The sequence below is a fragment of the Natator depressus genome, chromosome 9, assembly GCF_965152275.1.
Source record: "Natator depressus isolate rNatDep1 chromosome 9, rNatDep2.hap1, whole genome shotgun sequence".
Taxonomy (NCBI): Eukaryota; Metazoa; Chordata; order Testudines; family Cheloniidae; genus Natator; species Natator depressus.
This window is the reverse complement of record NC_134242.1, coordinates 99,728,277-99,741,401: the sequence shown is the minus strand read 5'-3', so window position 1 is coordinate 99,741,401 and position 13,125 is coordinate 99,728,277. Positions and strand designations below refer to the sequence as shown.

Below are 13,125 nucleotides of genomic sequence, written 5' to 3'. Positions count from 1 at the left end.
ACCAGTCTGGTGACAATTAAGCTAAATACATTGTCTTTGAAGAACTAATGTTTCTAGGAAGAGCAAAAAGAGCAGCAAATGAAAAAATAAGTATATAATACCTTGAAATATTCCTTTCTAACTTGTTTGCTCCTTCTCCTCTCTTCATTCTGCCAGATAACAGGCTGTGTTTCTGGCCAGTGCTGCTCATCTGTCGGATCCTTTTGATTTTCTAGTGGCTGCAAATTTCAACAACGGTTTTAGACAGCAAGGATTTAAACATTAAACATTAGCATGGATTATGAGGACACTGAAATTATATTACAGAGGTAAATTTGAACAGAAAAGTTGGTTTAACTAAAAATACTATTTATCTTGGGCCTTGTTTGCCTCTGTTACACTTCAGTTTTGCAGCACTGTAATTTCACCAATCTCTGGTACAGGTCACTTCTACAAACAGCACTTCTTACATTTCAAGATTCTAAAATAAGTTATATATGGGAGAGGGTATAAGTTTAACGATGGCCTTACATTGTTACTTAACCATTTTTTAAATCACAGCTTTCTTCATTATCCATGCTGGGCCTGATTTTCACAAATTAGACGTGCTGAAATTGTATACACTTATCACTAATAGGCATGCAAACAGAAAGGTAGATTTGTGACCAGCTATTCATGTGTGATTACCGTATTTGAGCACGCAGTGAGTCACTGTGCATGCAAATGGATGTGTGCGTAATTTTACACATCAGGTCAGTTATCCACTGATATTCTTTTTTTAAAAAGCATTTTCTTGGGACTTTGACCTACAGTGAAATTTATGCAATAGATGGCACTATACAAATATCCATCTTTACAACAAGTAAATTAATATAATAATTTGATGGAGACAATAAAAGGCTTATTCATAAAAGATCAGTGAATTTAAATAATTAAATGTTTTCATATCCACTAAATATACAGGAAGATGATTCAAAAGGAAATATTTACCTACAAGGACAATGTATATAAATCAATCTACATTTCTAAAGCTGTTTTCGTATTACCACCTAAGGGCACCATAAAATGAACGTAAAACAAACACTGAATTAAAATCTACAACCAAACATTTTGAGTTTGATCACAAACATTTCACAGCACTTTGATGTGTTTCCTACTTAGGCATAAAAACAACAAGAGATCTATAACAGGGGTGGCCAACCTGAGCCTGAGAAGGAGCCAGAATTTACCAGTGTACATTGCCAAAGAGCCACAGTAATATGTCAGCAGCCCCCCTCAGCCCCTCCCCCCCCCAGCGCCACCCACCCACCGGCAGCCCTCCCCACACCTCCCAATCAGCTGTTTCATGGCATGCAGGAGGCTGGGGGGGGGAGGTGGGGAGGAGCAAGGGCATGGCAGGCTCAGGGAAGGGGTGGAGTGGGGGCAGGGTCTGTGGCAGAGCCAGATTTTGAGCAGTGAGCACCCCCTGGCACATTGGAAAGTTGGCATCTGTAGCTCCAGCCCCGGAGTCAGTGCCTATACAAGGAGCCGCATTTTAACTTCTGAAGAGCCGCATGTGGCTCCAGAGCCAGAGGTTAGCCACCCCTGATCTGCAACATAAGGACTATTTAAAAACTGAGAAAACAGAAAATCTGATACACACAACACAAAGAAATTATAGAAGAATAAAGTAGGGCAAAATTAAGACCCATAATGCCTTAGAAGCAGTACAAAGATCTTAAATTAATATAAGTGTTATTTGGAGAAAAAAAATGAAGTCTGAATTAAGAGGGACATTTTTAGATTACCTTTACATTTGCAACCACAATTATGTACATACATTTACTGGTATCTGCAAACAAATACATATGTGAACACAAACACGATGCAAGTTATGCTACACCAGTGGTACATCCGTGGATAAAGTGATTATCAAGGGCTAATAAGGGTTCTACAGTTTTACATGCACATATTTACCTGCCATCTGTAAGGAGACACTGGAGAATTTATTTCATCTGTTGAGACACTTAAAAAAACACCACTATTTGAATATGTATTTTCTTGGTTTTACTATGTTACTACTTTTTACACATTAATAGCAAGACTTCCAAAATATTTTATACTAATATAGAAATTTGATATTTTAAGAGGATTTGTTGAGGTCAGAATGCAGTGTTAAAAATACACATTGTTATCAACACTGTTTTGATGTTTTGTGTGTTGCCTAACAATTTTATAACCAATACTGTCAAAAGTAATTTTATGAGCATTTGATTAAAATATAATGAAATCTGAGATTTTTGCTTCCAGATCCATTTCAAGCTCCTTTATAGTTTTAGCATGCTATGCTTACCATTTTCAAAGTTTATTTCCAATACATACGATAACTGAATAACATTTATCTTTAAAATATTACTTGTGGAATTCCGTTACTTCCTTTCTTCAAGAACCAGACACACACTTTATTGAAAATTAACAGTAAAAATAAAGTCTGTTCTAATGCCATTTTAAAAGGGCACTTTCAGTTTAAGCACACACGTGTTTTTTGTTTGGTTTTTTACATTGAATATTAAGTACATCTAAGATTACTACAACTGAAAGTTCAGAGTAACAATTTCTCTATCGTTTCCAGAGTTTTTACTTTGTGACTGCACCAGCCCTGTATATAGCCAGTTTCACTGTTTGCCCTGTATGGTCAGTTTTCGTGTGTGTGTGTGTGTGGGTCCTTCACACAGCAACAGGGCAGAGAAACATTTTAGAAGAGAGGAAAATTAAATTGTAGAACCTCAAAAGTTCACAGGGGCACTAACGGGTGGATATAGTACTTGAAACGACTTGTATTATTCAATTTCAAAAAATGAGCTTAAAGTTGGTATCTTTTTAAATTCTTTGAACAAAATCCTCCTTCCAAGTTGCTACTTAAAACTCACTGTTTCAGTAATGCTTATCAGAACCATTTTGGCTGACACTGGAGACTGAACCAGGGACCTCCAGAGCTGAACGCATGAGTCCCATCTTGAGCTGAAGAACCAGACACAGTAGCTGTGGGCTGTAAGAGATCCTCTCTTTTGAGGACTGTGCACAGGGTGGGATACATAGCACTCACCGAACAGTGGGCTACACTTACAGTCATCTACAACCTGGTAACAGCTAGATGGGTAGCAACTTGTGATTTCTGCTCCTACTACGTAAGAGCTGTGCATAGCCTGTTATTTTGTTTCTGTCTTCCTCAAGCTATTGTAGTACTGCCCTCCTGAACCTGGCATCTTACATAAGACGTGGTGTTTGACAAAGGTCAGTAGACTACTCAAAGTTGTTACCTTACAGATGTAGCCAAGAATAAAAGATATCAAGTAGAATTCCCCTCTGTACCCTAAATATAAGTATTAATTTATGTAGTGACTCAGGCCTGTAAGATGTTCAGCACACTCACACAAGGCCTTAGGCCTGAACAGGCTGGTATATAAATTCCCAGGGGCTGTAGTGTGGCTCAGAAGTGGACAACTGGATTATGATGTTGCGTCATACAATACGACATCACTGAATACAACACAATAGAAAGTGAAGGATAAAAGAGCAGCAAATCATTTCTGATGACAAGGGGCTGTTTCTGAAATAACTGCAGTAGCTACAAAGTTGCTATATGCTCTGCCAAGACTTTTAGCAGGTAGATTTAAAAATAGACATGAGATATATGATCTTTCTACAGTACTGTTCCGGGGAGCAAAACTATAAATGTCGCAGGGAAATGCAAGTTGCAATTTGGGAAACAGGCTGCAAAATTTCTGCTGTGGGCCATTATAGGTTCAGTTAAAATCCTAATTTTTAGGATAATTGCATTAGAAAATCTGAGTAAAAACAGTAATGCACACAAACAATGAACCAGAAACAACCCTGTGATGGAGTGTTCACCCAATGAAAGGCCTGGGAGGGTTAAGATGGCTAAGTGAGCCAATTAAGTGCCCAGGCTGCACCTGGAGGAGACAGGGAGCTCAGCTGGGCAGGAACAGGTGGGGCCTATATAATCCAGGAAGCTGGCAACAGAGGGGACTGCATGGAAGTAGTCTGTAGTGACTCCCTGCATGAAGGGAGGTGTGGTTTGGACTATAGAGGATAGTCCAAAGTCACTCCCTGGGAAGAGGGAATTGGGAGGCTGACAAACCTGGGGGGGGGGGGGGGGGGGCAGGGGGAGGATCTTGGAAGGTAGGACAAGGCTCGGGAGAAAGCAGCAAGGTATGGGATAGGTCAAACCTCGGCTGCCGATGACAGGGCCCCTGAGCCAGGACCCGGAGTAAAGAGCACACCCAGGTCCCCCTACCAGCCACTGATGAAGTGGCACCAGCAGGGCATTGAGCAAGAAAACTGCCTGAACCCATTTGTCAAGAGGGACTTTGATAACCCAGAAGCGGGGGAAAATCAAGTATGGTCAGCTGGCCGGAGGGGCCGAGTCATGAAGAGGCAGCTGCGGTTCCTGGAGTGAGAGGGGTCCACAGGGTGAGAGGACAAAGGAAGAGACACCACCAGGGGAGGGAACAAGGCCTGGCTGGACCTAATTCCCAGGATGGCAAGCCGGTGACTGAACCCTGTAAGAACTCATTTTTGGTTTATACAAGGATAATGTACCTTTTTCAAAAGGTACAATATACGTTAAGATGCTTGGAACCAGTCCTGTGTGAGATATATCATACACAGTTTTTAAATCACTTAGATATGTATTTATCATTTATAGACCTATTCACCAAGGAAATCCAATCTGAATAGAAAGCACTGAAAAACAATTATATTTAGAGAAAATTTTACTGGTATAGCTATTTCCTTTCTGCCTTTCCATTTATCACTGCAAACATTTAATAGGAAACAAAGATCCTGTTTTTAAGTTCCATCTACTTGCATTGATTATTCCTTCCTTGAAGTAAACCCTGTTAGTTACAGACTAGGTTACTGAGGAGAGGGTTATGTTTTCACAGACTCTGGGGCTCCAATTTTCCTGTTAAAAACTGTTCCCTCTGACATTACAAGGGAAGTTTGTCTCTGACAAATTTGTTTGTTAGAAATAGCATATCTATTGGTCCTCTGCCTAGGACTGGTTCAAACACAGACAAAAAGATGCTAGTTAAAATCTACCTTATGAAGAGGGCCTTCCCCCCATGATTGCTCCTGAATATACCACGTAATTGTGCTCTATCCTGCCCAGTAACTGGGTTTAGGATTTGGCATTATTCACTGATATGATCTGCAGAGTAGCTTTTCCACTCCTGATGCTTCTGACTATTTACAGTTGGGAAATGTATATTAGCAACTGCAAACAGCAAAAACCTCCATTAAAGAACACTAGCAAACCAACAGTATCCCTAGAAAAAACAAACAAAATTTAGGATTAAAAAAAGGCTTGCTTTCAGTTTACTGCTCAACGTTAATTCCTAAATAACTTGGAAATGCACTGTTTACACCATCTAGAAATGTTTTTAACTTAAACTGTTAGTAATTTTAAACACCAAAACTAATTTTTCAAGTTCTACTTAAATGTTCAAAGTGAGAAATTCCACACCTACCCCCAAGTTATTCCCACTGTAGATAAGAAACTAACCTGACTATATTTCAAAGAATAAAAATGGTAAATTAAACTCAATGGCTGTGAGAGCTTTCCATTAGGGACATGCCAAAATTAAACAAAACTGACATCCAAGGGACACGGTCAACTTGCATTCTTTTAAAATTGGCAAATTAAAATGAATTCTTTTGATAGGGCACCCTTTCAAAGAGAGCATTCTGAGTTTTTTCTTTAAAATGCCTTATAAACATTTTACCTATTATCTGTTCCTCTCAACCTGAAAGAAACTGATGAACTGACTAAAAAGGGCAGTGAAACTGACTACACACACAGCCTGACAAATGTGCCAAGAAAACAAAGCGTTAAAGCTATTTTCACTGACTTCTGTCAGAATAATCTTGGATGTTACTACAAAATATAGGAGGCACATACCATTCACAGGAAGAAAAAGTGAAAAATAAATATGCAGTTCATTCCCCAGTATTTCAAACATGCATTATCTGAGGAACTGGTGTAAGCTTTTAGTTATATAGAACAAAATTCTTCAGTTTATAACTGAACTTCAGCCACGGAATCTGAGCAACCCAAACCATATGAATGTTAGATACTTCGGTAAGATACTAGAATTCAATTCAGCTCCAATGGTGCAGGGAAGTGCAAACCAAGGGACCAAGAGGAGAGAAAAATCAAGCCTGGGAACAGCAGGCCTCTCTGCTAGCTGCTGAACCCCCAAGTTTTCCATTGGATCAGCTCCTCAACCAGACTCTCAGCTGTGAGAACCTTACTCTGCACAATCCCTCACCCCCCTTGTATTGGTTTTCTGCTGCTGGGGACTGAGAGTCAGATGGTGGTATTAGCAGACACCAAGAAAATCTGGCCTTTGTTTCCTAAAAAAAACACACCCCTTTATCAACACTGGTATAAGTAAAGTTTGGGTCTCTCATCACAAAAGGCAGATAAGGTCACCCAGTAGAGTAGTGATACAGCAAAGGGCACACAGCCATCCAGAGTACTTATCATTTTATGAACTCATGGCTGAAAGAATAAGAACTTTCTGATAATCATGTTCAACAGTGTGAAAAAAACAGACCTACAGCAAAATACATTGCTGTAAAATGTCTTAATGATCACGTTATACCAGAATTAAACAAAAAATAATTTCTTGAAGGAGAACAACAAAACCCCAGCACAGCTAAAAAGTACTCTGGTATTATTCCAACAGTTTTCTTTCACATCCAAATTCTGTCACTGGAAGGAGTGTGAGGCTCCCACAAAAGTCAACAAGAGTTATTCACAAACATTCAAGGGCAGAATTCAGTCCTCATTGTTCACTGATCCTTCATCCCTACCCTGTATAAAATGACCACCACAAAAAAACATCTTATTTCAGTACTATGAAAGAAAGCAATAAAAATTTCTTAATACCTTTTTTCAGATTCCACGGTCTGCTTTGGCCTGTTTCTTGTGTTTACTGAGGTCGAATGATTAAGAAGCCTACAAAGAAAACACACACTTATCTGACAGCTCTCTTGTTAGCAACCTCTTTAAAGCATACAGCACCTTCTCCATTAAACGCTTCCCTACAAAATAAACACTCTGAATATTTAAGTGGCATATTTTACATAGAAACTGAATGTGCTTATATAAAGAAAACCCAGAGCCCAGTCATACTTCCACTGAAGTCAACAGCAGAGTTTCCAACTTCTATGCTCTCTCAAGTCTTGCAATAGTAGGTATTTCTTTAAAAAACAAAACCAAACCAAAACCCAACTCTTTACGATCTCAGAAAAAGCTAGGTCTCCTTCCTCATTTTTTACACAAGAGGCCACCACATCAACTGTTCTCATTGGGTTTAAAGCCAGCCAGCCTTCAGCTTCGAGGCCCAGTCACTATTCACCCAAAGTGGCAAAGACAGGAGACAGTGGGACATGGAAATGAAGAGTGGGAGCGGTCAGGAAGAACGTACAGATGGCTAGTGAGGCACAGCATGGAGAGCAGGGGAAATGTAAAAACAAACGGGAGACTGGCAGTGGGGTTTTGAGCAGGAGACTGCGGGAAAGGCTGAGAGAATTGTGGGGAGGGCAGGAGAGTCAGAACAATGATGGGGAGAATGGTGATGAATAAAATGGCGATTACCCTCCTCAATCCTGGAATGGGCAACTGGAGTCACCCTCAAAACAGCTGGTGGTCTATGCCTGCGTGTGCATTTAGGGGCGGATTATTACCCTGAAACAATCACACACAGGGTAGAAGGAGATGGGGCTGCCCCCCTTAAAGGATTAAAAAGACAGAAAGCAAGCCAATAAACAGAGCAATTTTTTTTAACTCAACGATTTTCAAGCAAGTCTCATGCTATTTTGGGGTTGGACTCGGGATTTTTGAATTCTTAGAACAGAAAATATTGCACTGTAATACTCCATCGATTTCATGGTGAGCAGGATTGAGAACAAAGCGTACTCTTAAATTACACAATAACCTAGAACTCAGTCATAATGATGATTATGATAATAATAATAAAAACAACTATGTACAAGAAGGATAAACAGTAAAATTGGAAAAGTGAAACAGACACCTACATTTTAAGTCACAGATCAATCATTCTCTTACAACTGTCTTTAGTAGCAGTGAATTAATTTTAACTGACTTGTATCACAGGCTTTCATTCACCCTCATCATAGGTGGCTCAGCTTAATGGTACTACAAATACTTTTCAATGACAGGGTAAGTGTTGCATTGTGTTGTGACTATGCAAATCTCATTTAACTCGATAAAGTCATGCAGACTGAACTCAAACTGGAAAATTTACTCCCTCCAGTCCACATTCCCGATATTCAATCTTTAAGGACTGAATATTTTGGGGTGTTTTGAGATAGGAAAAAGAAATTCTAATTCTCCAGAACAAATACTTACATAAGGATGCAATGTTTGTGCTATGTGATATAGCAAATACTGTAAAATAATGAAACCATTTTAGGATCATTAGTTTTCAGGAAATTATTCCACTGAAGTCAGTGGACAATTTAGAGGATACTGATGGCAAGATAAGACCCTTGGAATAAAATGAAAGATTAAAAAAAAGGAATAATTTGAATCACTTAATAACTTTGATGCCACGACTGAAACTGTCACTGTAGATAAAATGATTTCATGTAAGACAGACATGCAGTTTTAGAAATAAGCCATTTGACATATTAAATACTAACGATGTGCGCATTTTTGCTGGTTGAAGCTATTTCCATTAATGATATAAGTCACTGATGCTTCCAATTATTAAAAACCAAGACATTTATATGGATGTTCAAATATATTTTGAATACTCTACTTCCTAAAAATAAATTCAGATCTCTTTTTCTAGTATTGAAAATAGTCTGGAACAGTATACTCAAAAATGAACTCTTAGAGTAAATGTACTGGTAAGTAATAGCAAGTTCAGTATCTCTCAGATTAGTGGTTGGATGTTTGACTAGTCAGGGCCTTTTGAATTTCCTGTGAGACTGAATGACAGAGCTAAATGGATTTTTGCAGGTTCACTGGGAAAATGTTGTCTACAGCCCGTTTATAAAACTGCATGGAAGTTAATCAATCTATATTTACTAAGTTTCCAAACCCAACAGTTCAAGGTAAAATTCTCTGAACTGGAGAAAGTCATTCATTCATTCATTCCAAACATTGCTGCCCTGCCCCCCCGAGATCATTATATTTTTCTCAAAAAACAAACCAGCCACCAGACAATAGAAAGCTTTGTAACTCCAAAACTAAGATTCCAGTTTATAAAAAAAAGCCAACAAACTGCAGGGCGTATGCAAAATGAATGCGTCAAGTCACTCACAAATTCTTAACTCATGTTATTCTCAGAGTGATGCTACCAGGACAGATTCCACCATTTCCATCCACATCACATCTCTTCACACTAAACCCTCGCTCTTTATAATACATAACAATCAGTAGTTGAAGGGAATCTGGCCTTATTTATCACTAGAAGAGTACTTCAGTATTTCTTTGCAAGACATATAGCACGAGTACCATCGTTTTCTCCTGTTTAAAAAGATCTCATGTCCTGAGAATTACACAAATTTTGCTGTACACCGAATTAGTGTATACAATGTCCACCTGACCAACATCGTGAACTTTAGTTATTGCATGGTAAATGAAAATCACTCAGATTTTCAGTCTCCCATTGACAGACATTACAAGTACAGCATCTTCTCCAAACTTCAGATTGGAAGGGATGATGGGGGCCTGACGTTACCTGTGCTCACTTCCCAAAGTTTAATAGGTTTTGTTTTTAAATAATGTGGAATCTTCACTTGGAATTAGTAGGCTCTCTAATACATTACATTCTTAAGAGTTCAAGAGTTTTCCAAGTCAAATGAAACCTTAACTGGATGTTAAAAGATTATTGCCTGGAAGTCCCCTTAGATTAAAATACTCAAAAATTGCTCAGTGACAGGAGTCACTGCAGAATATGCCAGGTGTACAGGAACTTGGTGGGCCTTGCAAGTGGGGTAAGGAATTCAGATGGACTCAAAAATCAATAGGCAGAAGGACCCCATTCCTCTGAAGGCAGTATCTCATCTTTACATATGGCTCTTCCTTTCATATCCAAATACTGAAATTCTTGTACCCCACGTGGCTTTTACTGGTTGCCCACTCCCTCCATCTTGAACTTTGTAGAAAATTGTTATCTAGGGCAAGATATAATACTTGATATTTCAGGTTGCTTGATTAGGTCTGGTGAAGTCAGTTGTGGTGACTGGAAAAAAAAAAGTCAAACTTATAATTGGAAGTTACCTCTGCATAGCTAATGTTAAACTACCTAATGTTCTGAAATACAAACACACTTCCTCTTGAAGAAAGAAAAGGAGTACTTGTGGCACCTTAGAGACTAACAAATTTATTTGAGCATAAGCTTTTGTGAGCTACAGCTCACTTCATCGGATGCATTCCTCTTGGACAATATTGAATGTGTTCATAATTTAGTTTGTGATCAATTTTTTGGCCATTAAATATCCTATACTAATTCACTCAGTTACTTTGTTCTATTTTCCATAAGCCAAGTCTTGATAATGTTGCTCTTGTCTAACATGTGATCTTCAGAGTTTTAAGCTCCACAAACACTAGATACCTGGATGCACGTCCTGCAGCCCTCGTCCTCTGGAAGAGTTTTTCACTGAATGAAGTTCTATAGCTTAATGGTCTCCGTCTGTATTCACATTTCATGTACACCAAACCCAGAGATGGAAGAAGGAAACAGGAGAAGTTGATGGGAGAGGACAGGGAAGTCATTAGTATAGCAAGCAGAAAAGAAAAAAAGAGGATAGATTTCACAGGATTAAAAGAAAACATGCTAAATGATCAGAGTTAAGGTTAATAAGAAATTATTAGGATGCACAAATTTTAGAGGAGTCCTTGTGATCAGGTCAAAATTGCACAATGTAAACATTTACAAAGTTGTAGATTCAAAAGCAGAAATATTTCAACTGTTAATCTCTAATTCTAATTCTTATTGCTGTCACTACAAGGAATTATACATTCACAAAAAATTATGGGCCAAAATCAGGGCTGACTTACATCTTGCTATATTTTGCTGATAGCATATAGTTTAAATCAGTACTGAGTTTGTCTCCACATTTTAAAAAATTTACACAAATATTAAATACAAGTGCCACAGATATAGCAGTAAAGCTTAGCAAATCAATAGGTTCATACAAGTAGAAACATTGCACTGCCAACCAAAGCAGAATTTAGAGTTCTCAGCTAAATTACTAAATGCAACACAGTAATGGCTATGCTTAACAAAAGTAATTTAAAGCAGCACTAGGTTAGAAGTCTGGTCTTCAGAGGAAACGTTTTGGTGTAACAAATGATGACACAAGGAGATTTACAACATTTTTCCAATATAATTATCCCCGTTAAAAACCAAACAAACATGACAGTGTTTTTAAACCACTGTTTACTATAATTTTTAAATATTGTTTATATTTTATAGTACAGTAAAAATTCAAAATATTTTCTTATATTTTCTTATTATAGTTTTTGCCAGTTGCCAGCTAACCAGGACTAAACATTACTGTTTCCTACTTATCTCCCTTTCTTAATTGTATATCCCTTCCCTATGGACACCTCCCCATTCCTGAATACTTGAAATAGAATTACAAGTAATTAAAGCTATAGAAACACTCATTTTATCTGCTCATACTGTTAATATTAAATTCAGCTAACACCAATTCATGAGTTGCAATATAATAATTACACAAGGGGGATACACTCTGGCCAATTTCTAAAGCTTGACAATATGCAGCTGCAATATCAGGATATTTTAGGGTTTGATATCTTTCACAATGTTTTAAGAAAAACAGATGCGTAGCATCTCATTGCAAGGCTGAAATTTAAGACACTAATGAAAACTGTATTCATCTGATTATGGAATGTGTCATCTTGCTACATTGCTGCCACACTCTCTCTGCTTCCTTCAGTCTTGCTCCTGCACAGCTGAGCACATTTTTGGGAAATCCTATGACCATGCAGACTCCCCTCCTATGAATACTCTTTAACCCCTCTTAATTCTGCCATGTTCCTTATAAAACACCACTTCTTCACCATCGCTGAATGCCACATCCAGAAACCATCTGCCAATGTGCCATTGATTCTCCCAAGTAATGCTCTCAGAGCCCCCATTCAGGGTTGCACTGATTCCATTCCATTCCCCCCAACATCAAATACAAGCTTCTGGTCCTTATCGTTAACTTAGCCCTTCCCTACTTGCCCTCTCTTGTAACTTCTCATATTGCCTTCTTTCCCCTTCTCACTCCACAGCAGCCAGCCTCCATCACCTGTTTTTCCACTTCCACAAGCACCTTTTCATTTTTTAACTTGTCACGCCTATACGTAGAATACCCTGCCTAAATGAGTCCATAAAGCCACTCTCCTGTCTCACTCCAAATCCCTTCTCAAGAGCCCCCTTCTCTGCAATGCCCATTGGAAACTGCTAGCTGATAACTGCTAACTAGATGGCCAGGATGGACTACTGATATTCAGCTTGTTTGTGTGTTTTATTGTTTGAAAGACGCATGCTTGAACAAGGGTCCTCTCTCCTCATCCTTTAGCAAAATGTTACAACTTGGCAGTCTGAATGGAGGAGTTACCCTCTAAAATCTGGTAACCTACATTCCCTGAAATCTTCATATTCTGTAAAAATAACCAGCCACATAGAAGCAGCACATGGTGCTGAATAGTCATTTATAATCTACGCTTAGAGCATTTTAGTGCATCAGCAATAATGCCCAGAATTTGCCATTACTAATTTCCATCATTTTTACATAGGAGTGTTTCACTTTGAAAAGTGCCAGTGTTAAACACCTGATCAGATAATCAAGGACTAGCTTAACATTATGAAACATAAAATATTCACATCAAATGGATTTCCTGCTCTCCTTTCCACTGGATGAGCAATGACAAAAATAATCATTAATTGCTATCTATCACAATATACAGGTTACATCTGGACATTGTTGCTTCTCTGTCTAGCAATTTTATGAAAACAGACATGAGACACACACCTAAAAAGTCTGTATGAATTTGTTTGACTGTTTAATGTCTTCAGTTGCACAAATCTA

General features: G+C 38.4%; 1 protein-coding gene across 2 annotated transcripts in view; it reads right to left on the bottom strand.

Moving 5' to 3' along the window:
- Positions 1–13,125, bottom strand: part of LRCH2 (leucine rich repeats and calponin homology domain containing 2) — an 89,198-nt gene that overhangs the window by 32,655 nt on the left and 43,418 nt on the right. Inside the window, exons 12-15 of one of the 2 annotated variants that reach the window (XM_074962784.1) lie at positions 10,635–10,712; positions 6,935–7,003; positions 1,936–1,984; positions 102–218 (exon numbers count right to left, since the gene is read on the bottom strand). In XM_074962784.1, coding sequence (XP_074818885.1) covers positions 102–218; positions 1,936–1,984; positions 6,935–7,003; positions 10,635–10,712 — 313 coding nt within the window. The remainder of the gene's footprint in view (positions 1–101; positions 219–1,935; positions 1,985–6,934; positions 7,004–10,634; positions 10,713–13,125) is intronic. The other variant, XM_074962783.1, reaches the window with a different exon arrangement.